This window comes from Lepidochelys kempii, chromosome 3 (assembly GCF_965140265.1).
Source record: "Lepidochelys kempii isolate rLepKem1 chromosome 3, rLepKem1.hap2, whole genome shotgun sequence".
Classification (NCBI taxonomy): domain Eukaryota; kingdom Metazoa; phylum Chordata; order Testudines; family Cheloniidae; genus Lepidochelys; species Lepidochelys kempii.
This window is the reverse complement of record NC_133258.1, coordinates 138,531,753-138,556,729: the sequence shown is the minus strand read 5'-3', so window position 1 is coordinate 138,556,729 and position 24,977 is coordinate 138,531,753. Positions and strand designations below refer to the sequence as shown.

General features: G+C 42.7%; 1 protein-coding gene across 1 annotated transcript; it reads right to left on the bottom strand.

Annotated features, from left to right (window-relative positions):
• Nucleotides 1-17,666: 17,666 nt before the first annotated feature.
• PIGM (phosphatidylinositol glycan anchor biosynthesis class M) lies at nucleotides 17,667-19,472 on the bottom strand. The gene has a single exon (XM_073338236.1). The coding sequence runs from the start codon at nucleotides 19,089-19,091 to the stop codon at nucleotides 17,808-17,810; it is 1,284 nt and encodes a 427-aa protein (XP_073194337.1). The 5' UTR covers nucleotides 19,092-19,472; the 3' UTR covers nucleotides 17,667-17,807.
• Between the last annotated feature and the right edge of the window lie 5,505 nt (nucleotides 19,473-24,977).

Here is a 24,977-nt window from a genome sequence, read left to right as displayed (position 1 = left end):
ACCTTGTACCGATGCTGTAAGGTCTCTAGTGTAGATCTAGCCTTAGGATCAAAACAGCCAACTGAGCTACCCTGTGCAAGAGACAACCCACCAATTCCTTGCCTCAGACTAGTCTTTTCTGGACTGCAACTAAGGTTTTGCTTTAGAAGAGTCAGTCTTAAAATCAGTAACAGGTGAGAGGAAAAAACAGTCTTTCCTACTGGAACAGCGTGAGTGCAAAGAACAGAAAGACAGGTTCAAGAGAACTTGGTATTACACAGGGCCACCAGATGTGAGCCTTCTAGCTATATATTCAGCATCTATGATGAATAAGGGCTATAGTTAAGGAGTGGCTGTGAGCCTCAATGACAGGAGAATTGGGTGGGGGAGAACTGTGTTTCAATGACCTCCTAACCCCTGCTGAAGTTGAATATCATAGCCCGATATCAGTAGTGCTGGTGCGACATGTCCAGAGGAGCCAGGTTGAATGATCTTTTCATTTCACCCTCACATTCAGAGCACTGGAAACTAAGGCCGAGCGTGTGGCCAACAGAAGCAACTACATTTTAAATGGCATTTCCATCTAGTAATAGCAGGTACTTGGAACCACGGGTCTTGCAGGCCAGTGGCAGATGGAGTAGGTCCAGCCAAATTTTAACTGCCATCTTACACACTAAAGCATGAGATGAAAGCGCTAAATGTTATTAAAAAAAATCTATTTTCAAATGCATTGCAGTTTAAGGTGGTGAGAAGTGCCGGTAACTCATGTGAATTGTCAGACCGTGCTCAAGAAGATGGTGCTGCTTTCTTTAGGAGATGTCAGCTACGGGACAAATAGTTACCAATTAGGTACCTAATAGGGATAGGATACAGAGGGACCTAGACAAATTGGAGGACTGGGCCAAAAGAAATCTGATGAGGTTCAATAAGGATAAGTGCAGGGTCCTGCACTTAGGACGGAAGAACCCAACGCACAGCTACAGACTAGGGACCGAATGGCTAGGCAGCAGTTCCTTAGAAAAGGACCTAGGGGTGACAGTGGACGAGAAGCTGGATATGAGTCAGCAGTGTGCCCTTGTTGCCAAGAAGGCCAATGGCATTTTGGGATGTATAAGTAGGGGCATAGCGAGCAGATCGAGGGACGTGATCGTCCCCCTCTATTCGACATTGGTGAGGCCTCATCTGGAGTACTGTGTCCAGTTTTGGGCCCCACACTGCAAGGAGGATGTGGATAAATTGGAGAGAGTCCAACGAAGGGCAACAAAAATGATTAGGGGTCTGGAACACATGACTTATGAGGAGAGGCTGAGGGAACTGGGATTGTTTAGTCTGCGGAAGAGAAGAATGAGTGGGGATTTGATAGCTGCTTTCAACTACCTGAGAGGTGGTTCCAGAGAGGATGGTTCTAGACTATTCTCAGTGGTAGAAGAGGACAGGACAAGGAGTAATGGTCTCAAGTTGCAGTGGGGGAGGTTTAGGTTGGATATTAGGAAAAACTTTTTTACTAGGAGGGTGGTGAAACACTGGAATGAGTTACCTAGGGAGGTGGTAGAATCTCCTTCCTTAGAAGTTTTTAAGGTCAGGCTTGACAAAGCCCTGGCTGGGATGATTTAACTGGGGATTGGTCCTGCTTTGAGCAGGGGGTTGGACTGGATGACCTCCTGAGGTCCCTTCCAACCCTGATATTCTATGATTCTATACCTAATTATTCGCATGGGGTGGCATGGCATAAGCTTTTATCTGTGTATTTATAACTGCATCCCCTCCTTTTGGAGGGAAAAAAAATCTTCAAGTATCAAACCAGGGAAAAGGAGTATTGCTCTTTTTTGGTTAACAGTAAAATGTGACAACTTAGAATTTTTGCAGTGAATATACGATTCAGGTACACATGATGACCTTGCGGACAATTGTCAGGAGTCCCGACAGCATATGGTCTTATCTGGATCATTCAGCTAACTTTCCCTCATGTAAGTTTCATAGGAGTACCATATTAGCTATGTACTCCAATCTTTGCCTGAAATGTTGTTGCCTATGTGAATGTGTTCTAAATCAGAAATCTAATTCTGCAACATATTAACACCTGGTAATGAAGACAAAACTGCTTAGACATTCTATAGTGCAAGGCAATAGCATTATTTAATATATTTCTGAAAGTCCAAGGCTTTATAAACAAACTGCTGCATAATGTGCCTTATTTCCATTACAGCAAAGTGCAATAAAAATCCTTGCATTTCTGACACCTCAGAGAATTGACTTCATTTATATCTATCAGATGTGCTGTCAAAACCCTCCCAGTTGAATCATTTTGCCATATTCCACAATAAAAAGTAAAACATTGTATTTATTAGTATAAAGTTAATATAATCATTTGTGTACACAGTAATATTTTCAATTTTATATATTGAATTGGTTAGTAGAAATCCCTCCAACAACTCTCTTGCTACCTACTGTGTGTTCCTACTCAGTATTCCATTAAAACCAAACCTCCTTAAGGTAAGAGCATGCTAAAGGCACAGAGTTGAGAACTCAGAAGTCAATAATATGCTAAGTTAAGGTTGAACATGCAATCTTCTCTCTCCCTCCTTGTGCACTAAAGTTTTTAATGTGATTATTGCTTGTAATGTACTTGAGTAATTTTCTCCAACCCAACAGGCAGCATCTACATAGCATGTGTGAGAGGCACTTCTATGCCAGAAGTCCCGATTCACTGGCTGTACAACTTACAATTTTTTCAGGCACCTTTTGTGATATTCCTTTAGAAAATTAGTATGATTATGTAATTAACGATGCATATATAGAAGGGGCACAAAAGGTTACACATGCAGCCTTATTAACTTTTGCATTTCTTGATTTATGGGTATTCAAACATAGTTATACAGCTCACTCAAAAGGAAATTCCATTAAAATTAGGTTTGTTCTACGAGAATACACATTTAAACCAACTGAGTTCACTGTGTTTAGACCCAACTGAACGCTCTGTCCCATACACATGTAAACTCAGTGATGCAAGGACTCTGATCAAGCGCTTGGCACTTTCTCAATGTTTTCGCTCAAGATTTCCTTCAAAAAGTCACCTTTAAGCAAAGGCCAAGCTTAGACTATTCTAGACCAATAGATTAAAGTGTTAATAAACCTATAAGGAGCTCAGAACACTAGAACTGAAATGATTAAGATTTCCATATCTAAAAACCTAATGCTATCACTCCATCTATAAATAAATGCAAACATCTGATTAATTCAGCCTTAATTTCCACACTTAATTCTAACAATGAGGAAATGAAAAATAAGTTTCCATCAGCATTAGCTTGACTGCATTGCCTCTCCTTTTATAATCGTTTATAACACATTTGATTAAAGGTGTCACTTGATATATTAAAAGAATGGAAAATGTTAGACACAGAAGACACAGCTGTGTTAGTTGCTGTGACTTCAAACCTGACCTGGTGCATTTCCTCACTTTGCAAGAGCAAGGCCTTAAGTCACTGGTACAGAATTACACACTGGCCTATTGAATTCAGTAGTGCTTTTCATAGACTCAAAGTCCACACTAACCAACCCAACTGCACTACTGGGGTCTGAGTGGGTAACACTAACTTTGTAGCATCACAGATCAGGCTTGGCTGGGTTATTTTTAAAATTACTAAAGCCTTTGGAAGAATAGAATATTGCTAGTAACACCTCTGAATAAGCCAGTTCAAAGATGACAACCTCCTAAAGCAGAGGCTGTGGGAATGAGCTAGAAAAGAAGGTTTAAATGCTCAAATGCTTTTAATGGTACTATGCCAAGAAGCGCAGGAGTTAAAATGAAGAGCCAAACAGGTAGAAACACATACTTCTCACAAGCCCTCATGTGTATTTTGATAGGCAGCTCTTAAGGAGAAAAAAAACAAACATTCTTCTCTAGCCTCGAAAGTAACAGTCTCCATATAACCAGAGGGTAAATTTCGCTGTCAGGAAGGTCCCATAAACCACCCACCCTTTTTACTAAAAACAAAAAAAACAGAAAAAAAAAAACCACCCCCACATACCCAAGTTGATTGTAGGACTCCTGAAGGTACATCCCACCTAGAAGAGCAGCAAACAGCTTCCCCGCTCCTTGGTAAGGGGGTCTGCTCCAAGCAAGGTACAGGGAGCTCAAAAGAAGTTCTCCCCTCATTAAGATTCATTTCAACTCTCCCCATTTGTTTACAATGGTAATGTCCTGCTTTTCAATCACTTTAACTATTACAGCAATAGAGGCCTGTCAAGGTTCCTCCCCCACTCTGAACTCTAAGGTACAGATGTGGGGACCTGCATGAAAACCTCCGAAGCTTATTTTTAGAAGCTTAGGTTAAAATTTCCCTTTTCCCCCTGGACTTTATTGCTGCCACCAAGTGTCTAACAGATATATAACAGGGAAAGAGCCCGCTTGGAAACGTCTTTCCCTCCAAAATCCTCCCCAAACCTTTCCTGGGGAAGGCTTGGTAAAAATCCTCACCAATTTGCATAGGTGAACACAGACCCAAACCCTTGGATCTTAAGAACAATGAAAAAGCAATCAGGTTCTTAAAAGAAGAATTTTAATAGAAGAAAAAGTAAAAGAATCACCTCTGTAAAATCAGGATGGTAAATACCTTACAGGGTAATTAGATTCAAAGCATAGAGAATCCCTCTAGGCAAAACCTTAAGTTACAAAAAGACACAAAAGCAGGAATATCCATCCCATTCAGCACAACTTATTTTCTCAGCCATTTAAACAAAATAGAAATCTAACGCATATCTAGCTAGATTACTTAATAAGTTCTAAGACTCCATTCCTTTCTGTTCCTGGCAAAAGCATCACACACACAGACAGAGAGAGACTTTTTTTCTCCCTCCCTCCAGCTTTTGAAAGTGTCTTGTCTCCTCACTGGTCATTTTGGTCAGGTGCCAGCGAGGTTATCCTAGCTTCTTAACCCTTTACAGGTGAAAGGGTTTTTCCTCTGGCCAGGAGGGATTTTAAAGGTGTTTACCCTTCCTTTTATATTTATGACAAGGCCCCAACGCTACCCTATGTTGTTACAAGTAATTGACCCAGGTCACATCATTCACATGGTATAACTATTCAAGATACTTTTTAATTAAGGTGGCATTGCATGAAACTTTATATTCTCTAGGACTTCAGTGAGTGGTGCAGGGGGAAGCCAAATTGCTTTGAAATCTGGGAGGGGAATTAGTCAAAGGGGGAAAAACTGGCTATTATTCCTCACCTCCCCATCCTGTTTGATGCCAGTTTGCACGTCTGAGACTAGGAGCAGTGGGAAGGAGCTATATTTCATGACCTGCTCCTCCCCGAGAGCTACAGAAGGTCCACAGCAAAGTCAAGCTTAAGTTTTGCATCAAGCAGAAAAACTGTCCTGCACATTCAGATTCCCCTCCAAGAGGGCACAAAGCACACTTTGGGCCTTGAGGACCAGTAGAAATTCATTGGTCCATCTGAGCTGTAGGTGCTGCATGAACAAAGAGTCCCTCCATGCAACCAGCTACTAGGTTTCACAGCATTAGGGTCTGAGACTCAGATTCTAACAGATCCCTTGTTTTCCACTACATTTTCTGAAGTTGTTTCCTGGCTAAGTCACACCTGACAGGGGGTTTCAATTTCCAGCAGGGGTAGGGGATGGATAATAAGTAAACTGTTAGATCAGAGTTTTGAATTAGTGCTCCCCTACACCATCTTTTGCACAGAATGGGAGAATATTGGCCTCAGTGCTGAGCCATTTTGAAGAGTAACTGTGAAAACAGCAACTTCACAATCAACAGATGTGTTTAGCTTAAACAACAAAAGTTTTTTATTCCTTTTAGTCCACAGAACTAGTACAGCTCAGACTGTGAGCTGGAGTCTATTCCACTTTGTGCATCATCAGGAACACTATAAATTCCCATTACAGACCTGTTTTGTAGCATACGTGCTGTGTGCACATCCCCTTGTGTCAGAAAGCAACACTGCCAGGGGTCCTACAGGGGATGCCAGAAATGAGGACACCAGTTTTTGCACACCACTCACCTCTAGAGTCTTGCATAAGCTAGTCCTCCAGCCAAGTCTCATAAGAGTCCAAAAACCTCTTCTGTCTTAACAAAGAGGGCTCACTGCATATCCAAGTGAACCTCTAAACTATAAGTCTTTCACTCCCCTCTCTCTAGCCCCAGTGAAGTACTCTCACTGGCCCTATTGCAGACCCTACCCTACAGCCCTCAGAAGGTACCATCCTGCAGGAAATTCCTACCTCTACTCACTCTCACCTAGTAAGGTCCCTCAGCCTGTTCATGAAGCCCAGATGACTAATAGCTGATCATCTAGCTCCACCCCCTCTGGCTAGGATGAACCACACAGGTGCTGAGCATGTCACTAACTGAGGTTTGTTTTTCTTCTGTAGGTGGTGATGGGGACTTATGCCCTCACCAGGCCCAATCAGCTGCACCTGTGCAAACCGAGTGACAAAAATAAACACTTACCATTGAGAGTAGAGTGTCTGTAGAACCTTCATGCTACGTGAGGATGAATCCAGGTCACATTTGCTAGCCTGGCAGTTGCTGTAAAAACACCTTTTTGCTTGTTTTAGAATTTTGTTTTAGAATTATTGACACACAATAAACATAGAATCCCCATAATGTCACTTTCATAGAGCATAGCTTAATTTCAGCTGATTAGGAGGACAAAAACCCCCTATCTTTATGAATTCAGATATCTGGTTTAAAAAATGCTGTCCAGGTCTTTTTCCTCACTGTTGGGGGGTAGGGGGAGGAACTCCCTTATTGAGAACTCTCTTCCATAGAAACTCTTGCCTACTTCATCACATATTCCACATGAAGCAGTAGAAACCACTGCTAGATCTCTTCCCATGCAGGGTATGTAACACTCACAGTGTGTGGTATGCAGTACTGGGACCACTTTTGGAGTTCTGGTGGTTTCTGTGTAAGTGAGCAAGGTACAGCACTTAGTTTTTCATATCAAACTTTTTATCTGAAGAAAATATTAAGGTTGCAAAGTTAAGCTCTCAAAAGTATGGAAATATTTAAGTTAAGACTCCCCATGCAGTCTTAACTCTGCCTGCTCAAAGGTATGCATTACAATAATATTTAATATAAGCTCTAACAACACCATCACATGCTGTTTTTGCAAGACCTCCTGCCTCAATCATGTGCATGCTGGACAGAATTGTCATGTTGTGGTTAAGGCATTAGATTGGGACTCAGGAGATCTGGTTCTTATATTACTGCTTCTGCTACAGGTTTCCTGGGTGCCACCTTGCACAAGCCACTTAATCTGTATGCTTCAATTCCGTATCTGCAAAATGAGGATAATTCTAATCCATGTCCTCCTGGGATACTGTAAAGATAAATTCATTAAAATCTGAGCAGTTGAATACTATTATGATGGAGCTATAGACAACCCATGGATTGGACATTCAGCACTGAGTGAAGTATGGTGCATAGCAAATGAAGTAGGGCCTCCTCCTGGTTCAAATTCTGTTAAATTAGAAGAGCGGAAATCTGGATTAACTCCAAAAGTAGAGTTAATTTAAAGCAAAATTTGGTCCTCATTGTGTAGGTTGGATGGTGTGTAGTACAAAGGGCAGTTGAAAATAACTTATGCATTTTTTCATGGATTAATGGATTCCCTTAAAGAAAAGTGATTTAAAGTGTTAGTTGGCAGCAATTAGCAACCGTAGCTTTCAACTTCACTAATCTTACTAATTTTAAAAATATTACACTTTTTTCACGTATAGTGTTGCACTCAATTTGTTCACTGATAGAAGCATTGTTTCTATGGAAATAATCATCAGTGAAAACTACTGTCATGCATTAGGGGGCTTCATTATGTTTGTGCATTCAAACATTGGATTTTCTTGACTCTTAAGATCTTAAAACTGCAACCACAGTGTTCTCACTACATATTCTTTTGCTCTCTGTGTGTGTAAATATGGGTGTATGGCCCAAATTTTTAAGAATGACTAGTGATTTTGGGGTGTCTGTCAGAGGGTACACTTACTGTTAGTGGCACCTCCTCCTAGTTACTCTGGGAACTAGCTGGCCAGGCATTTCTCCCTCCTCTGGCGCTCTCTCTCCCATCATCCTCTGACTCAGGGTGTTCCCCCACTTATGACTCAGCCCACCAGTCAGGTCACTATATAGTTCCCCCTGCGGGCAGGGGTGGGATTACAAAATCTTTCCAGAACAAATTGTCCCAGACTATCCACTGTCCTTTCCTTGGTCTGTCTGTGCCACATTCCCAGGGGCTGGTAGGGGAACCCAGGGCCACCCCCTTCTTTGGGTTCCAGCTCAGGGGCCCTCTAATCAACAGCCAAGAGCTGCACTCCTGTTCCTTGCTATTTTCCCTTCTGAGCCTTCTCCTACCTTCTTGGCTCTTCTTGTTTGCCAACCTCCCCACTCCTAGTGACTGCAGCCTACTGCCCTACAACCCCTTGCTGGTCTCAGCTCCTGAGCTTTATCCAGGCCCTCCAGTTCCTGTCCAGCTGAGCCTTGTGTCTAATTAATTCCCTGCTCCCTAGCTCCTCTTCCAGGTGCAGCCTGGGCAGTTAATTGGCCCACCTGGCCATCCAAACTCCTTCCAGTCTTGTGTGGGGTGGATGCCCCATCACAGTGCCCAACCTGAGATACCTTAAAGGGTGTCTGGATTTTCAGAGGGCAGCTAGTCAATACTCCCTGAAAATGGTGTTTCTTTAGGGTTTCCCCAACATAGGTATCCAGAACTGCTCAGTCGCTTTTTAAAAAATGTGGGTTGTTTGCCTGTGTATGTATGTGGAAGGTGCTCAGAAACTACGTTAGGTGAGTATCAAAATGTGGGTATACAGAGCATAAAAAAAAAAGAAAAGAAAAATGAGATGCATGAGGGTATGGACTTCAAACAGAATAAATGGTTTATCTTAAATTTATGCTAGTCAGACTATAACGTTAGTAGTGATGTAGCAACCCTTGAGGCTATCTTCAGGATTGATTTATATAGAGATATTAAGGATTAACTCCTTTTACAAGGAGTGCCTCTGCATTTATTATACCCCAGAAAGATGTTTTAAATAAAGATAATTTCTCAGTTAAAAGAAAAAAAAGATCTAATAGGACAAGAGATTGTCCACAAGAGATTTATTTTTTTCATTGAAGACACTGTATTTAAAAAAACCTGATTTATCATCTTCATTGTATGCTTATCCTACAACACCGCAGGAAACCTGGTGATGTTTCCCTTCTATTATTAAGCATAAAAGCTTCATGATATGTTTTCTTTGAAAAAGAATACTGATGAAATCATATTTGACTGCATATTTACCACCTTATCTACTATATGAACCAATACTGTTCTCGTGTCACTGGCATTGCAGTTATGAAATAAGACTAGGGCACAATTATCATGCAGGGTTTTTTACTCTAGTGCTCTCATGTTACATTTCATACAGCATTCACTCTTGTATTTCAGTTAACCTTGATGTTTTACGAATGCCATTTATAAGTCTGATGTCGAATGTAAGCGCTAAAACTCAGTCACCTGCTTAGAAAGCTTTACTGAAGCAAACACCGAACCCTAGGAGTATATAGGCTATGGTTCTAACAGCTAAGTTAATAGATCTTATGGGCCTGACCATTTTTTCCCCTTGTCACTTGCACCAGGGTAAATTCAGAAGTAGCTCTACTGAAGTAACTGTAAAACTTGCACAAACAAGAGGAGAGAGTCAGACCTAGTGTCAGGTTTCAGAGTAGCAGCCATGTTAGTCTGTATTCGCAAAAAGAAAAGGAGGACTAGTGGCACCTTAGAGACTAACCAATTTATTTGAGCATAAGCTTTTGTGAGCTACAGCTCACTTCATCGGATGCATACAGTGGACCTAGTGTGTTTGTGCACCAATACAGTTGATTTACATTAATTAGAATTAAAAGTTTTGCTACTGTGGCAGAAAATAAAGTCAAGCAGTCAGATTCTTAATGATGTAGTTCCTAGCTACCAGCAAGAAAATGAATACACAATAATTAGGCAAACTGAGTTTGAATCCCAACAGAAGCAAGAAATGTTCACAGGAAACTTGCATGGTAAAGCTTAAGGGTATTATGAATAGTCATGACGACTTGCTCACTAATTATTTGTTCTGAACTTAGCTACAGTTATTTTGATCTTATGGTTTTATCAGTGAATAAAGTTATTCAGTTTTCCTTATGTGTCAGAGGGGATTTGCAATACCTAAAGCTCTCATATACCTCTGATATTCTTCTGTTTATTTCCCTCATCCAGCTTTTGATGAATCACTGGATTATCTCTAAATCCCAAACACAGTTTGATAACAAGCTTTACTCATGAAATATCAATTTTTTTAAAAAAAAGAGGAGAAAGTCACATCAGATTAAATTGGTATCTGTGAATCTAGCTTTAAAACCAATTTTAAATAGATCTTCCCTGTACATGACTTTTTCAAAGCATTACCAAAAGCCTGGTATTGTGTGATTCACTTTAATATATATATATATATATATATATATATATATATATATATATATATATATACACACACACACACACACATATACATACACACACACACACTTTAACAATGTACTTCTGTAGCACTTTCAATTTGAGTTTACAACTAGAAAACCCATTAATGAATTATGTTTAGAACACGGAAATAGATCTGTTCTCCAAAAATAAACATTAACTTTACTGTGGTAAATAAAAGAGGGCAAAAAATGCCAAATATTTCAATTTTCAGGAAAAAGAATTAAGTTTCCCACATTTTTGGTTTACACTGGGTTATGGAGCATAAATGAATCTGGGCCCTAGGCCATGATCTTGAAACAAGAGCTGCATGGTGGGAACCAACATGCTAAGAAAAATCATAACACAGTAAAGAGAGCAGGGTGGCACCACGAGTAGTGCTATATGCATGAGCTGCTGCCATGCAAAGCTGTAAAACCCACAGGAAGAACCGTACAGGCTATAACAGCAGACAGGCCTTTCTACCCCATTATCCAAATGCTGGTCCCAGCAAAGATGCAAGCTCATTTAAAACCCCAAAACAAAACTGAGTTTTGCAGCCACAGTGAAGGGGACATCAAGAAGACAGCACAAAGCTGAAGATAGGAACATGGGTGTCTCTTCCTCAGAGGCCACAAAAAGAGCTGGTTGGTTAAAAGAGAGAGAGAGAAAAAAGAAATACACAAACATTTTCATGAAACAATTTTTGACACAACTTCTCACCAGCTGTAGTTGCACTGGGTCCAAACACTGTAGAACTGCTCTTCCTCTAATATCAACACCAGCAAATTGAACACTGCTGTATTCTCTAGAAATGGTATGAGGGGAATAGAAAATGAAGTGCAACAACCCTGCCCCAAGACACAGATGACCATGGATGGAATCAGAATGTGGAAAGAAACTTCTATAAGAAAACCTGGCATCAGCTGTCCTTTGAATTCTGTGAGGTACCGTATCTAGTATGAACTTGAAAAGCAAATGCATTTGACCACGTTATGCTCTGTGTACACCAGAGCAACTTCATTGATTTCTCTATGCTCAGTGGGAATAGATTACTTTGCCCAAGAGCTCTATTTCACATTACACACTAAGAAGTTCACTTTCCTCTAGAAAGTAAAGGGGGAGGAGGGGGGAGAAAGGGGAGGGAAAAGGGAGGAGGGAATGTAATCTTCAGATAGACACTCAAGTCAAATTCAACCCACAAATTGTTAGATTTTATTTATATATATTATAAAAAGATTTTACAGGCTGCTTTTTCAACTCCAGATTCCTGTGACCAGCCCTGACACTAGGTATTTCAGAGAAGTGCTCACACCTGTGCTCTCAGCCCTATTACATAGTACTCCAGCCCTAGCTCTCATATCTCACCTACAGTAAAGAAGTAAATATCTTATTTTGAATGGCTGCAGTCTGTATTTGAGACTTAGCTCCCGCCTCAAAATTCCCCCCCCCATAGTCTCATTTATTTTTAATAGAAGTTATATTGAATTATTGAGAAACAACCCTTTCAATTTCTTTTTTCATATGTTTGTGCTTAAAAGTTATAACTTTTTGTAACTATATTTTGACACTTGTTACTTTTTAACACCCATAACAACAGTCACCCCTCAAATTTAGGCAGTTGCTAATTTTATTTTTTTGAGGTGGCAGGGGACTTGTAGGTGGTTTTGTTTTATACATTTGATTTGTTCGGTGAGGGGTTTTTTGGAAGGATTTGCCTAAGAGGAAGGATTTAAAAAAATATATCTATTTTAAATGACACCTGAAAGGAGAACCTGTGGGAACAGCCCATTATCTGAAGCCCTTGCATACATTTTTATGGTTTGGATTGGCCAGAGAAGGTAGATTACAGTTCATCTGCTTCAGTTAATCCCTCTCCCTTCAAACTATATTTCTTGGAGTTTAGTTTTGTTTCATTTCAATGCAAAGGACTTTAGTGTTACTGCACAATTTTATGCGTGTTTATATTGCGGGGGGGGGGGGGTAGAGGGGATGTATATGTATACACACATTGTAATTTTTTCTCTTACAAATAAAGAGAGTTTTAAAGAACTTAACAGTAACAGAAGAGTTCCTTTTCAAGCAATTCCAATCAAAACACTATTAAAAAACAAATCACTTACACTGCTGCAACCCAGGCAGGCCTTACTCCTGGGGGAATTCTGCACCACTGCGCAATGCAGAATTTTGCAGAAATTAATGTTTTGCACACAGAATTTCCTTTCCCCCAACAGAAATAGGCTGCAGTGCTTCTGGACTCCATTAGGGGCCACTGGACCCAGCAGAGCCCAGCTCGCACATATAAAACACTGTCCGAGGGAGGGAGCTAGAGGTTTCCTGGCAGCTGCAGTTCCCAGCATGCCCCGAGGGAAGGAAACAGCAGTGCGCAGGAAACTCCATGCAAGCCTGGGACCAAGCATCAGGCTGTTTCTCCTTCTGGGTCCCTGGGTGGGGGAGGGGAATGGATGTCTGGGCAAGGGGTTGGGCATGGGTGGGGAGATGGAATGCAGCTATCTGGGCTGGGGGGAGTCCACGGCTGGGCTCAGGGGGGCAAGAAGGTTTCAGTATATTGTCTGGGGGGGGGCACTGTGGCTAGGCTCTGAGGCGGAGGGGTTGTAGATGTCTGGACCCGTGGCTGGACTCTTGGGGTGGGGGAAGGGAGCAGGGAAACAGGAACTGAGTTGTCACAGGGGTTTCTTTAACTCTCTACTCCTGGGAGAAATTTTGTATGTGTCTGTATTGCTACAGACATACTTGCTGACAGGTATTTTGAAATAAATTACCAAAATAATTGAAATTGGTTGTTGGGATAAAGATATTCAGGCCAGTCTGCAAAGGCTGGTACTTTAAGAATTTAGGTGTATTCTTATCACTTGGCTAGTTCTAGAGGTATAAAAGAAAGAATCAAAATCATCGTCTGCTGGTGTAAGGGCCTTCTCTTACTGTGACAGTTTGTGGCCCTGTGCTTAGGCTCAGGCCTTTGGCTAAGCAGCAGAGGCAGCCATAAGCTAGGAAGCGAACGGTCACATCCTCACATTCCAAACTAGTCATATTGAAATAAGGTGCTATTGGTCTGTTAGGCACTATCAGGACAGAATTGTATTCCTATCACCTCCAGAGAAAGGGAAGTGCCTAGAAAATGTAAAAGGAAACTTAGTTTGATAGCATCCTGTCTGGCAAGAACTCACTTATCAATAGCTGGGATGTGAAATCCTCACTTCTGTATTGTTTTGTCATTATAGTTCCCACTTTGCTATTGTTTGTCTGTATAAACTCTCTGGTTCTGTGATTGTTCCTGTCTGCTGTATAATTAATTTTGCTGGGTGTAAACTAATTAAGGTGGTGGGATATAATTGGTTACATAATCATGTTACAATATGTTAGGATTGGTTAGTTAAATTTCAGGAAAATGATTGGTTAAGGTATAGCTAAGCAGAACTCAAGTTTTACTATATAATCTGTAGTCAATGAGGAAGTGGGTGTGGGTGGGAGGGTGAGGGTGAGGGAAATGGGAGCAGGGAATGGGGGTAAGAAAATTGGAATCATGTTTTGCTAAAGGGGGAAATGGGAACAGGGAATGGGAGTAAGGAAGTTGGAATCATGTTTGGCTAAGGGTAGGAATGGGAACAGGGACACAGGTGTGAGGCTCTGTGGTGTCAGAGCTGGGAAGGCGGATACTAAGGAAGGAAACTGGAATCATGCTTGCTGGAAGTTCACCCCAATAAACATCGAATTGTTTGCACCTTTGGACTTCGGGTATTGTTGCTCTCTGTTCATGCGAGAAGGACCAGGGAAGTAAGTGGGTGAAGGAATAAGCCCCTTAACATTGGTGTGATTATGTAATGTTATGTTGACAAATAAAATTTGCAGAATTTTAAAATATTGAGTGCAAATTTTTAATTTTTTTTGGTGCAGAATGCCCCAAGGAGTAAAGCCTTGCACAGTTCTTGTGCATGAGAAAAAGTGAAACTGACTAGGAAAAAAGTGAAATGGAACATTTTCATGCTCCAGCAGAGAGAAATTCCAAAAAAGTAAACATCATAAATGGTGAAGAGCAAATTTGACATAAACCTCTTTTAGTTTACTAATCTGGAGTATTCTTAGTAGAATCTCTGGCCTCAATCCTCCAAGCTGTTAACTTCAGTGTCTTTATGGAGCCCTAGTGAATTCCAATAGGGCTCTGAGTATACAAAGGGTTTATGTGTAGAACAGCTTGAAGAACTGGGGTTTAATGTTTTATTCTGAAGGATTTTTTAAAATGAAAAAATGTAATTATAAACCAAGAGAAGGCTTAATGGCACAGTGTACAAATACCTGTGGCAGAGTGCCACAAAGACTATATCTGCTCTTGCAGCAAACAGCATGTCAACGGGAGGGTAAAATTTTCCGTAAGGGCCAGATTGATATATTTACTTATGTTGACCAATACATTACACTACAATGGGACTACTTGTGGAATTAGAGACTACACAGTGTGAGCAAGGGTATTGCAATCTGGACCCCAATGAACAACAGTATTGTTAGAAATGTTAATTTCTTGAATGATTATGTAGTTTATGCTTTCATTAATAAAACTAATGGCAAAAAAATAAAGCCAGATTTGTCACATGCACACTAATGGAAAGACAACACCAAACTACAAATTCTGCACGGTATTAGTTGAGTGGAAATTACTCAATTCTGAGGTAAATATTGCCTTGGACAAAGCTATTTTATATGATTTTAGAGAGAGCTGTGCTAAAAAAGAATTTTCTGAAACTAGATGTATGAGATAGCATGGAGTAAGTCCCATTCTGGGTCTACCAGAAACACTTCTTCCCTGGTCTGAGCTCATGATACAATCTGTTCCCCTCTGCTGCCTTTTCCTGGTGTCTTATTGAAGCCACTCTGTGAGAGAGCAGACACACTGGGAGGTCGGGGGAGAACAATGAAGTGAGCTGTGGAGTAAAGTCAACAGTGCTCAGAGAGAAAAAAAACAAAGCCTTCAATTTTTTCCACTTGGTGTATCACTCTGCCCCACTGAGTGACTGGGCAACAAAGTGGCAGATGAAATTTAGTGTTGATAAATACTAAGTAATGCACATTGGAAAACATAACCCTAACTATCCATATAAAATGATGGGGTCTAAATTAGCCATTACCACTCAAGAAAGATCTTGGAGTCATAGTGGATAGTTCTCTGAAAACATCCACTCAATTGGCAGCAGCAGTCAAAAAAGCAAACAGAATGTTGGGAATCATTAAGAAAGGCACAGATAAGACAGAAAATATCATATTGCCTCTATATAAATCCATGGTACGCCCAGACCTTGAATACTGTGTGCAGATCTGGTCGCCCCACCTCAGAAAAGGTGTGTTGAAATTGGAAAAGGTTCAGAAAAGGGCAATAAAAATGATTAGGGGTACCTAACAGCTTCCATATTATTAAAGATTGGAACTTTTCAGCTTGGAAAAGAGACAACTAAGGACGGATATGATAGAGGTCTATAAAATCATGACTGGTGTGGAAATTAATAGGCAGGAGGTTTAAAACAAACAAAAGGAAGTATTTTTTCCGCACAACGCACAGTCAAACTGGAACTCTTTGCCAGAGGATGTTGTGAAGGCCAAGACTCCAACAGGATTTAAAAAAAGAACTAGATAAGTTAATGGAGGACAGATCCACCAATGCCTATTTGCCAGGAAGGGCAGAGATAGCGTCCCTAGCCTCTGTTTGCCAGGAGCTGGGAATGGGCAAAAGGGGACGGATCACTTGATGATTACCTGCTCTGTTCATTCCCTCTAGGGCAGGGGTCTCAAACTCAAATGACCACAAGGGCCACATGAGGCCTAGTACATTGGCCCGAGGGCCGCACCACTGATCACTGCCTCACCCGCTGCCCCAGCCCCACCCTCACTCCACCCCTTCTACGAGACCCTGCCCCTGCCCTGCCTCTTCTCACCCCTTCCCTGAAATCCCCACCCCAACTCCACCCCCTTCCTGCCCCCAGGAGGTGCAGGGTGAGTCAGAGGGCTCAGGGCAGGGGGTCAGGGTGCAGCAGGGGTGCGTCAGGGGAGCCACGGCCAATGGGAGCTTCAGGGGAGGTACCTAGAGGAGCGGCCAGGGCAACACACAGACCCCTGTACCACCCCCCGGTGCAGGTTCTGGCCGCTTCCTGGAGTGGTGCGGGGGCAGGGCAGGGAGGCAGGGACCCTTCCCTGCCCCTGGTGCGCGCCGGGTCAGAGCCACTCTAGGAAAAGCTTGGGGGAGTGGGGGGGGGTCAGCAGGGAGCTGGCGGGCCGTGTGTTTGAGACCCCTGCTCTAGGGCACCTGGCATTGGCAACCGTTGGAAGACGGATACTGGGCTAGATGGACTTTTGGTCTAACTAATACTTAACTTGACTGCTGGAAAAAAAGTAAGCATTTTGCTAAGGTGGTTTAACATATCATTGATTGAGGGTGAGTGAGAAAGGAGGACAATCCATCCTGTTAGCTGCAGGCCACTAATATAGTATGTGATAATGCTTTGCTGTCTGGAATTTTCCTGTTCTAGTGCTTGTTCTTTGCAATAGACATATTGTAACTGCCAATGCTTAAGAGTGAATAAAATGGCAAAAGGAAAGTAGTTGTGAGTGGCATAAGCACTCCTGTTTAAAAAAAAAAATATCAAGTGCAAAACTTCAGGACTGCGTACCCATAAAATACAGACAAAATATAATCACTTGGTAACGATCACTTTAAATTATATTTGTTCTCCATCAACCTAACAAAAAACAGAGTTTGACAAGATATCATCAGAACTATAACAGCCCTTCTCTGCAACCTTATGAGGTCTACCAATACTGAGTTTACTCAAAACTGAGACCAAACTGGGTTTGCCTATGCTGCAGCTGGACACATGCTTCTAGCCCAGGGAGCCAGACTCAACTACCAGCATGCTAAAAATAGTGTGGAGGTTGCAGCACTGGGTAAGCCACCTCCCTGGGTCAGAGCTCAGATCAGGCAGACTCATACTCTGGCAGCTAGCTTAGGCTGCTGCCTGTGCTGCCATGTCTACACTGTTACTTTTAGCGCACTAGCTCTGCTCGAGCTAGCACATGTCTGTCTACCAGGGCTGGGAGGTCGTCTCCCAGCTGTGGTGGTGGTGGTGAAGTCCCTAGACACTTAATCCCACTCTCCCACCCAAAAAAATCACATGACATTGGAAAAGCCTTTTTATAGGCAATGTGTTTTAGTTCTGTGTACATACAATTGCATTACTGATATTCAGCCAAGTCCTGCTCACTTGAGCAATCTCATCAAAGTCAATGGGATTACTTGTAGGATTTGGTACACAGACCGATGTGCATATTACTGACATTTGAGTTTCTTGGTTACTTGTGCTCCTTTTTGATAATGAGAAATAATCTGAACAAGGATGAAGCAATTAATAAAAAGGAAAAGCAAGCCTGCCAGCCATATAAGTAAAAAGGTATTCTTTCCTTTAAACTCCAGAAAATATGCAGGTGCCAGCCACAGTGCCTGTCCAAGAAACCACAGAAGGAGAAGCAGAACACCCCGCTGCCAGGACAATCTCACAACAGGCATTACAAGGGGCAAGAGGCAGAGGTACCAAAGAAAATATTGAGATGTGCACACTTTGTTAAAACTTACAAAAATAGCAGTATGTAGGAAACAACAAAAGACAAGGTCTTTGTAATAGGCTAAGGACACAACTAGAAGAAGGAGCAGCTGTGGCAGGAAAGCTACAAGTCCTAGGGCAAAACTCCATTCACTCTCTGCAGTCAAATACAGCATGTAGAAATAGGGGGAGAAGTTATGACGGATATCCCTCCTGGTCAAATGGTAGAGGTAGGTATGTTCCAAAAACTCCCAACCATAGAGGTAATAAAATGAAAGACTCAAGGCTGCAAATGTAAATCCACTAACTGCCACAAAAAGCAATACATCACGGTTCAGCAGCCTTAAAAAAAGCTGCCAGACAAGAGTAAACTTTGATTTTTTTAAATGGATAGTATCTGCTGTCCCTTTTCCACAGTATCCATCATTCTGCAGATGAAGGACTACTGGCAGAACATAAGTCACTGGGTAAATTTTCATATGCACTGAAAAGCCATAGAGTATAGCAGATTTCACTAGGTTTCCCTTTTCTATGTAATACATGGTGGCAAGCACAAGTACTGCTACAAGAGACTCTGCATTTCCTCTGCTGGACACAGCCATTGGTAGAGGATTGAGAAGCCAGAAAGCACAGTACCCGAAGGCTTTGCTGGAGTCCACTCCTCTGAGCAGCAAGATTTGGTATATGAGGTATGCAGCTGTTATATCACCAGTAATGAAAAGCAGCTTTCCATAAAGAGGAGTAAGGTAGATGTTTGGAGTTAAGATCCAGCCCAGCAGAGGGGTGTACCGGTAGGTCGCTCTTTGGTATGGAGAGCTCCCCTCTGTTACGAATCTGGCGGCATCTGTGAACACGTGGTAGTCGATGTCCGTATATTTCACCAGCATGGTCCTGTCTTGATAGACTCCGTAAAAGACTAGAGCAAGTCTGAGGACGACCGCCGTGCCGATCAGCACATCCCTCCTCAGCAGGGCCGTGGCCACTTGTTCGCTAAGAGTCGGGTGCGCTGGCATGTGTGTGTGTGGGGGGGGTGTCAGTCACAGGGCAACTCCAGAGGCCGAAACCGGACCTACCCTCGGCCCAGGCTGCTGCTGCCGAATGCGAAGCTAAGCTCGGCCTTTCCTCCCCGGCTACCTGCGGGCCGCCAATCCGAGCCAGCGCCGCCCCGGGGCCACGGCGAGGGGCGCTGCCAGCGGGAGCGGGCTGAGGCTGGCCAGGGTCGAGCCGGGGCCCCCGCGCCCTAAGAACCCGGGGCGCGCGTTCCAGCCCCGCGGAGCCGCACCGGGTCCCCTCCCCGCCGGGCTGTGAGGGAGGCCGCACGGGGCGGGGTCGGTACCTGGCCCAGCCGGGCAGGGAAGACGCTCCCGAGCTCCACCGGACTCGCCGCGGGAGAAGAGCCCAAACCGCCACTACTTCCGCGTTAGGGGGGGGCGGGGCACCAGAAAACCCCGCCCCTCCACCCGCCGCAGGGAAGGCTCGGGCGGCCAGGAAGGGCGCATGCGCATTAGAAAACCTGACGCCGCTGCCTCAGCGCCCTGCCCGAGCCGGGGCGGGGCCCGGCCCATCGTGGGTCCTCTGCTGCGGCAGCGGCAGCGGCTGGTTTGCGTGGAGCCGCGTCTAGGTGTCTGAGGAAATCTCCGCGCCCCCAAGGGACACGGTTCCCAGGGGTGGGAGAGGATCCCCCCAAAACCCCAGCCCTGGGCGCAGCTGCTGCGGTGTCACCCTCACCGGCCGCTACTCTCCCCCGAAGAGTAACACAAGCCTCACACCCTCGCACGGGGGGGGCTGACACAGGCCGGTCTGCGCTGCCCATCCCTCTCTCCTCTCCTGTCACAGGGCTGCCAACACTAATTCAAAAATAAGGAACTGTTTTCTTAGTACCTCCCACTATTATTATTGATTAGCATTATTAATAACAATAAGCAGTACTCACCTACATTCCCCCCCACCCCCCACCCCGGGAGTAATTCTTGCTGCTTATTGTAGCACTCTGCAACTCCTGGTCTTACTGTACAAAGATGGAAAAATAAGGGACTATTGGGAACCCGTCCTGCACCTCATTTCAGTCCCCCAGGTACCCACATTCTACCTGAGCTCCCTGTCCCCTCCTGGCTGAAATCTAGGAACATCAGAAATTAAGTATGAAAGTTCCTGCTACAGTACAAGATATTTACACTGAGGGAATGGATTCCACAGTATTTTGTTTCCTGTATGAATATTTTGGGGGGTTTCTCCTTCTTTAGGTCTCCATCACATTTAGGCTTTGGCAGGTTGACAGTTACACCAAGGACAGGGCTCTGTGCCATGTTTGGGTTTTTATCCCCTGTATCCCTTTCTCACTGTATCACACAGAAAGGAGCTGCCTGATGGGTGAAACCCTCCTGCCCACCATGTAGGGGTTTTGGGGGGCTGCAACAGGGAGTGTGTGAGATAGGAGCAAAGAGGCAGTTGTTAAAAAGCTAACTTCTCTAATACCTGGAGCTATCTTCTTTTTCTGTCTTTAATAACAAACAACAATTTTAATGGTGGCTGTTCCAATGAGAATAAGCCAGCAAAAACTTAACACAAAAGTTCAGACCACATTAACTGTGTAATATTACAACAGTAAACAAGGGATTTATTAACATCCTTTTTTCTACACAACATTTGTGGCCTCCCTTGGTGGGTTCAAAATGTGCTCACTCAGCCACAAATTGTGGGATTAACATCTGCCATCTGCACCAAAATTTGTAGGTTCAGATCCTTCTCGGTCTACATAATAATTGGCATGGGGCAACAAAAATGTTTTAATATCTTATGCCTTGTTGGGTTCAAGACAGCCACTTATCTACATAATATATCCCCATGTCTATTTGTCAGTTACTGTACATTTCTGTTCCAGGCAGGATGCTACCTATTATGACACTATTCTTGCCATGTCTCTCCCTTCCTCTAGGATTTTGCACAACTCGTCCTTGCCACCTTTTAATGGACCATAGGTTATCATTTCCAGTCCTTTGAGGAAATATCTTATTGTGACAAAGCTGATTCTTTCCTGCCAGAGTAGATTTCAAATAGAGTTTGGGATTTGAAAGTGTGAATATTCAGTTTGATGTGACTAAGATCAATAGTTTAATGGTACTGAATTTTAAAAAAAAGCCTTCACTAATTCACAGTGCTGTGAAGTCTTGCTTTAGTCAGGTTCTGTTTTCCATGCTGAGGCAAAACTCCCATTGATTCAAAGGGAACAAGAACGGTATGACTGTCAGCTTGTCTTCACTCCAGGGAAGTGGCATGTCTGCAGTGCCTGTTGTAAACACAGCCTCTGTAGGAGCAGGATTGTATAATTGTACTATAAGAATAGAGGTACTAATGTATGTCTTGATTTCATTTTATCAGCCACTCCATTTGAATAGCAGAAAGAAATGACCCTTTGGGGCTAGGAGAGATTCTGTTTCTCATGCATTACAAATTAGGCCCTTTTAGTTTTTTGTTTTAAGATTTAGCTAGTAAGAGACAGGATCCTGTATTGTGTCTACGTTAAACAGATTAGAGGAACGTTGAAGGCTTGGGCCCCAATGTGAATTCTTTTGGTTATAAGATGTAGAAAGCTTTAATCTATAATGAAACTTTAATTTACAAAGTCTTTTCCTTGATATAAAATACTGTTGTTTGTATTTTGAAAGGTCTCTGTGAAAGACTGTTTATGTGAATGAGGAATGTATGCATCAGGAAAAGATAAGGTGTGAAGGCCACTGTTATAGCCAGATGGTGAAGGAAGAAGGAGTGAAGAGACTTAACAACATCAGAGAACCGTCAACGTGCATCCATAATGAAGGAAGGGCACATTGAAGACCCTGAGGTGGAGGCTGGCACCCCTAAAGAAAAGACAATTGATTAAATCGAAACCAGGACAGGATGACCCTCTTGGAGGTGTTTTGGAATGTTAACATCAAATGATACACCAATTAAGGAGTAACCGGTCACAAACCGACACAGCAAAATCCATAGACTTCAACAGAGAAAAAAAAAGACTATGAGAACAGGGTGCTTGGCCATGGGACTTTGGGTTCGTCTTGCCACACTCCGGGAGCATTGGATCGCGACCGACAGAGCCCTGCTTTCCTCTGCGACCAATCTGGCTGGCCACTAGATTGACCCAGACTCTGGACTGGTAACTATAAACATCAACTGGCAGGACTATGTGCATGGTGTGCGTGTGTGTGTGTGTGAGATTGAAAAGCATATGCTAACTGTTGTATTCTCAATAAATGCGGCATGCTGCCTTCTCCCCTATAAAGATCCCATGTGCTTCTTATAACACCTATGGCAATGGAAGGGGTTTTTTACATTGCTGCCCGGACTCCACCTCCCTGAGCTGCAATAGCTAGGTCATTGGAAACATATTTCCATCGACCCAACCATATCTACAGCAGGGGTCAGGTTGGCTTAGCTATGGCACTCACAGGTGTGGATTTTTCATACTCCTGAATGATGTAGCTATGTCAATCTAAATGTTTAGATCAGGCCTGTATGAAAAGACAGCCCCTTCCTGGGGCCCTTTTCCTGGGTCAGGCCGTAGATGACCAGAATGCCTGCCTCAATTTCTCCTTTCTTCTGTAGACCACCAGTAACATCATTCAAGCTTTCCAAGCATAGATAGCTGTTTGCAGGGTTAAGTTATTACAGAAAGAGTCCCGCACTTGTAAACCAGAATCCCCCAGCACAGTCCAAAATGTATATTCACTCTTTCAAATCCCAACACTCCAGCACCAAGTACAGCTCCCATGTCTCTCACCATGCCTCCGCTTTCCAACACATCTCAACACACCTCACCCCAGCCAAGATGTTTCTCTCCACCCTGTTTAATCCTCAGGTCTGGTTCTAGCTCTCCCCTACAAAGATCAGCAGGCACACCTTGTCATCATTCTCTGGCCATCTGGTTTCAGCTCTCCAGCTCAGTAAACCAGCAGGCATCTCCGTCTGCTGCTCTCAGGTCTCTCCAGTCATGGCTTTCTAGCCTGGGGAAGTTTGAAGGCACCCCACTCAGCTGCCTACCACTAGCCTGATGTGAATCTACTGCTCACCACTCCTTCCTTAAGGGGCACCTCCTCCCTGAAACTCCCAGCCCAGCTTTGCTAAGATCTCTCTACCTTCAAGTCTCTGCATCCTGAACATTCTCACATTTGGTTCTGATCTCAACTCTAGGCTCTCTTTTCCCTTGGTTTGGGCTGTCTCCCATGTATAACTCACTGGGACACTCCTCATTACACCAAATGACGTCATACCTCAGCTGAAACAGGAGAGCTGGGGCTGATTTCATTTGTGAGTGTTTAACTAGATCCTGAAAAAAGAAAGTGTAGATAATTTCATTCAAAAGGGAAATGAGGTAAATAAAATAGTGAGTCTGCTTCAGCTACTGTTCTGTACTAGTGTGATCAAATGACATTTTCTGAGCTAAAGAAGCCATTGATTTTAGTTATCAATAATTTAACATCCTGAAAGAAAGCTTGACGCTCATCAGAATAATTAAGATTCTTCCTTTGAAGCAGTTTTCTTCAGGAGTGGTACCTGCATGCGAAACCTGATTGATCATGATGTATAATAATTTAGAGCAGGAAGGAGGATAGTCTTATTAAAACCATGAATCTGTTGTTTCTGTAAAACATTGATTTTAGTTATACAAGCTACCAGGAACCACTTTTATAACATGTCAGGAGAGAAAACTAATAGAAACATTAAGACTGAAGTTGGCTGATTTCATTGCATATGAAGGGGACAAATACATTGTAAAGAAGAAGGTGGTTTCAGCCACAGTTGCACATAAAATATAAACTGAATAAAAATATTTATGTATTCCACAGACATTTTCTTTTATCTTTCAGGTCCTTGCTTTGTAAAGTCTCAAAGTCTGTGCCTTTCAGATGAGGTCTTAAAAGCTGAGGTCCTGTCTACTCTGTATGTACATTAAAGATTCCATTGTATTTTGATGATAAGAGGGTAAGAGTTTTTTGCCCTGATCTCCTCATCAAAATTTTCCCTCTTCATATCTTCATGCTGTGTTGGTTGCTACCGTCTCCCTTAGAGGTAGAAGCATTTCAGTGAGGTAGTGTACAAAGACAAAAAAAAAATTGTTTCAAAACCCAGCTATGCTACTGTTGTTATTTAACACTTTACTGTGGTAGCCTCCTGGAGACCAACCAGGTTGGGGCCCTATTGTTCAAGACACAGATATATAGAAAATGAGTTTACAGTCTAAAAGACAAGGAGGATGATAAAATCACAGATTCAGGGATGGAGGAGATGCAGTAACAAAAATGATAGAAAACGTGCCCAATTCTTAGCTAGTCAGGAACGGTAATCACAATTCACCACCTGTCTGGGTGTCATCAGGTTGCTGTTTAGTGTGTGCATTATGGAAGAGTGGAGTTTGAGAAGAGAGTTGGTGGTGGCTTTTCAGATTTTAACAGCTTTCTTCAAACTAAAGCAACCCAAGGGGAAATGTGGTTGGCATCAAGGCCAGAAAGGAGATTATAGTAGTCAGGGGGGCCTGAACAAGAACCTTGGTAGCCGGAACAGACAGAAAAGGTCAAATGTTTGAAATATTATGTAGGGAGAAGCAAAAAGTGGCAGCATTTACAAAACATAATCACTTAAAAGCAAGGAAGTGAATGTTGAAGACCAATATGTGGTCAGTGTAAGGTTTATTATAAACACATTCTTAGCAAGTATTAAACTACTGCATTTTTCATCATACCACAACCTCAATTCTGACCTATGGAATGGTTTTCATGTATGATTTTGTTATGTTACTTTTGGAATCTAAATATTTTCTTTTAAGGGATATTGTTAAGTGGAAAATACTGTCACTTAATATACTTGTCAACTGACAATAGAGTTTAGAGAAAGTAATTACAGTA

Coding starts and splice junctions, on each gene's coding strand:
- PIGM (XM_073338236.1), bottom strand. CDS start 19,091: ATGCCAGCGCACCCGACTCTTAGCGAACAAGTGGCCACGGCCCTGCTG.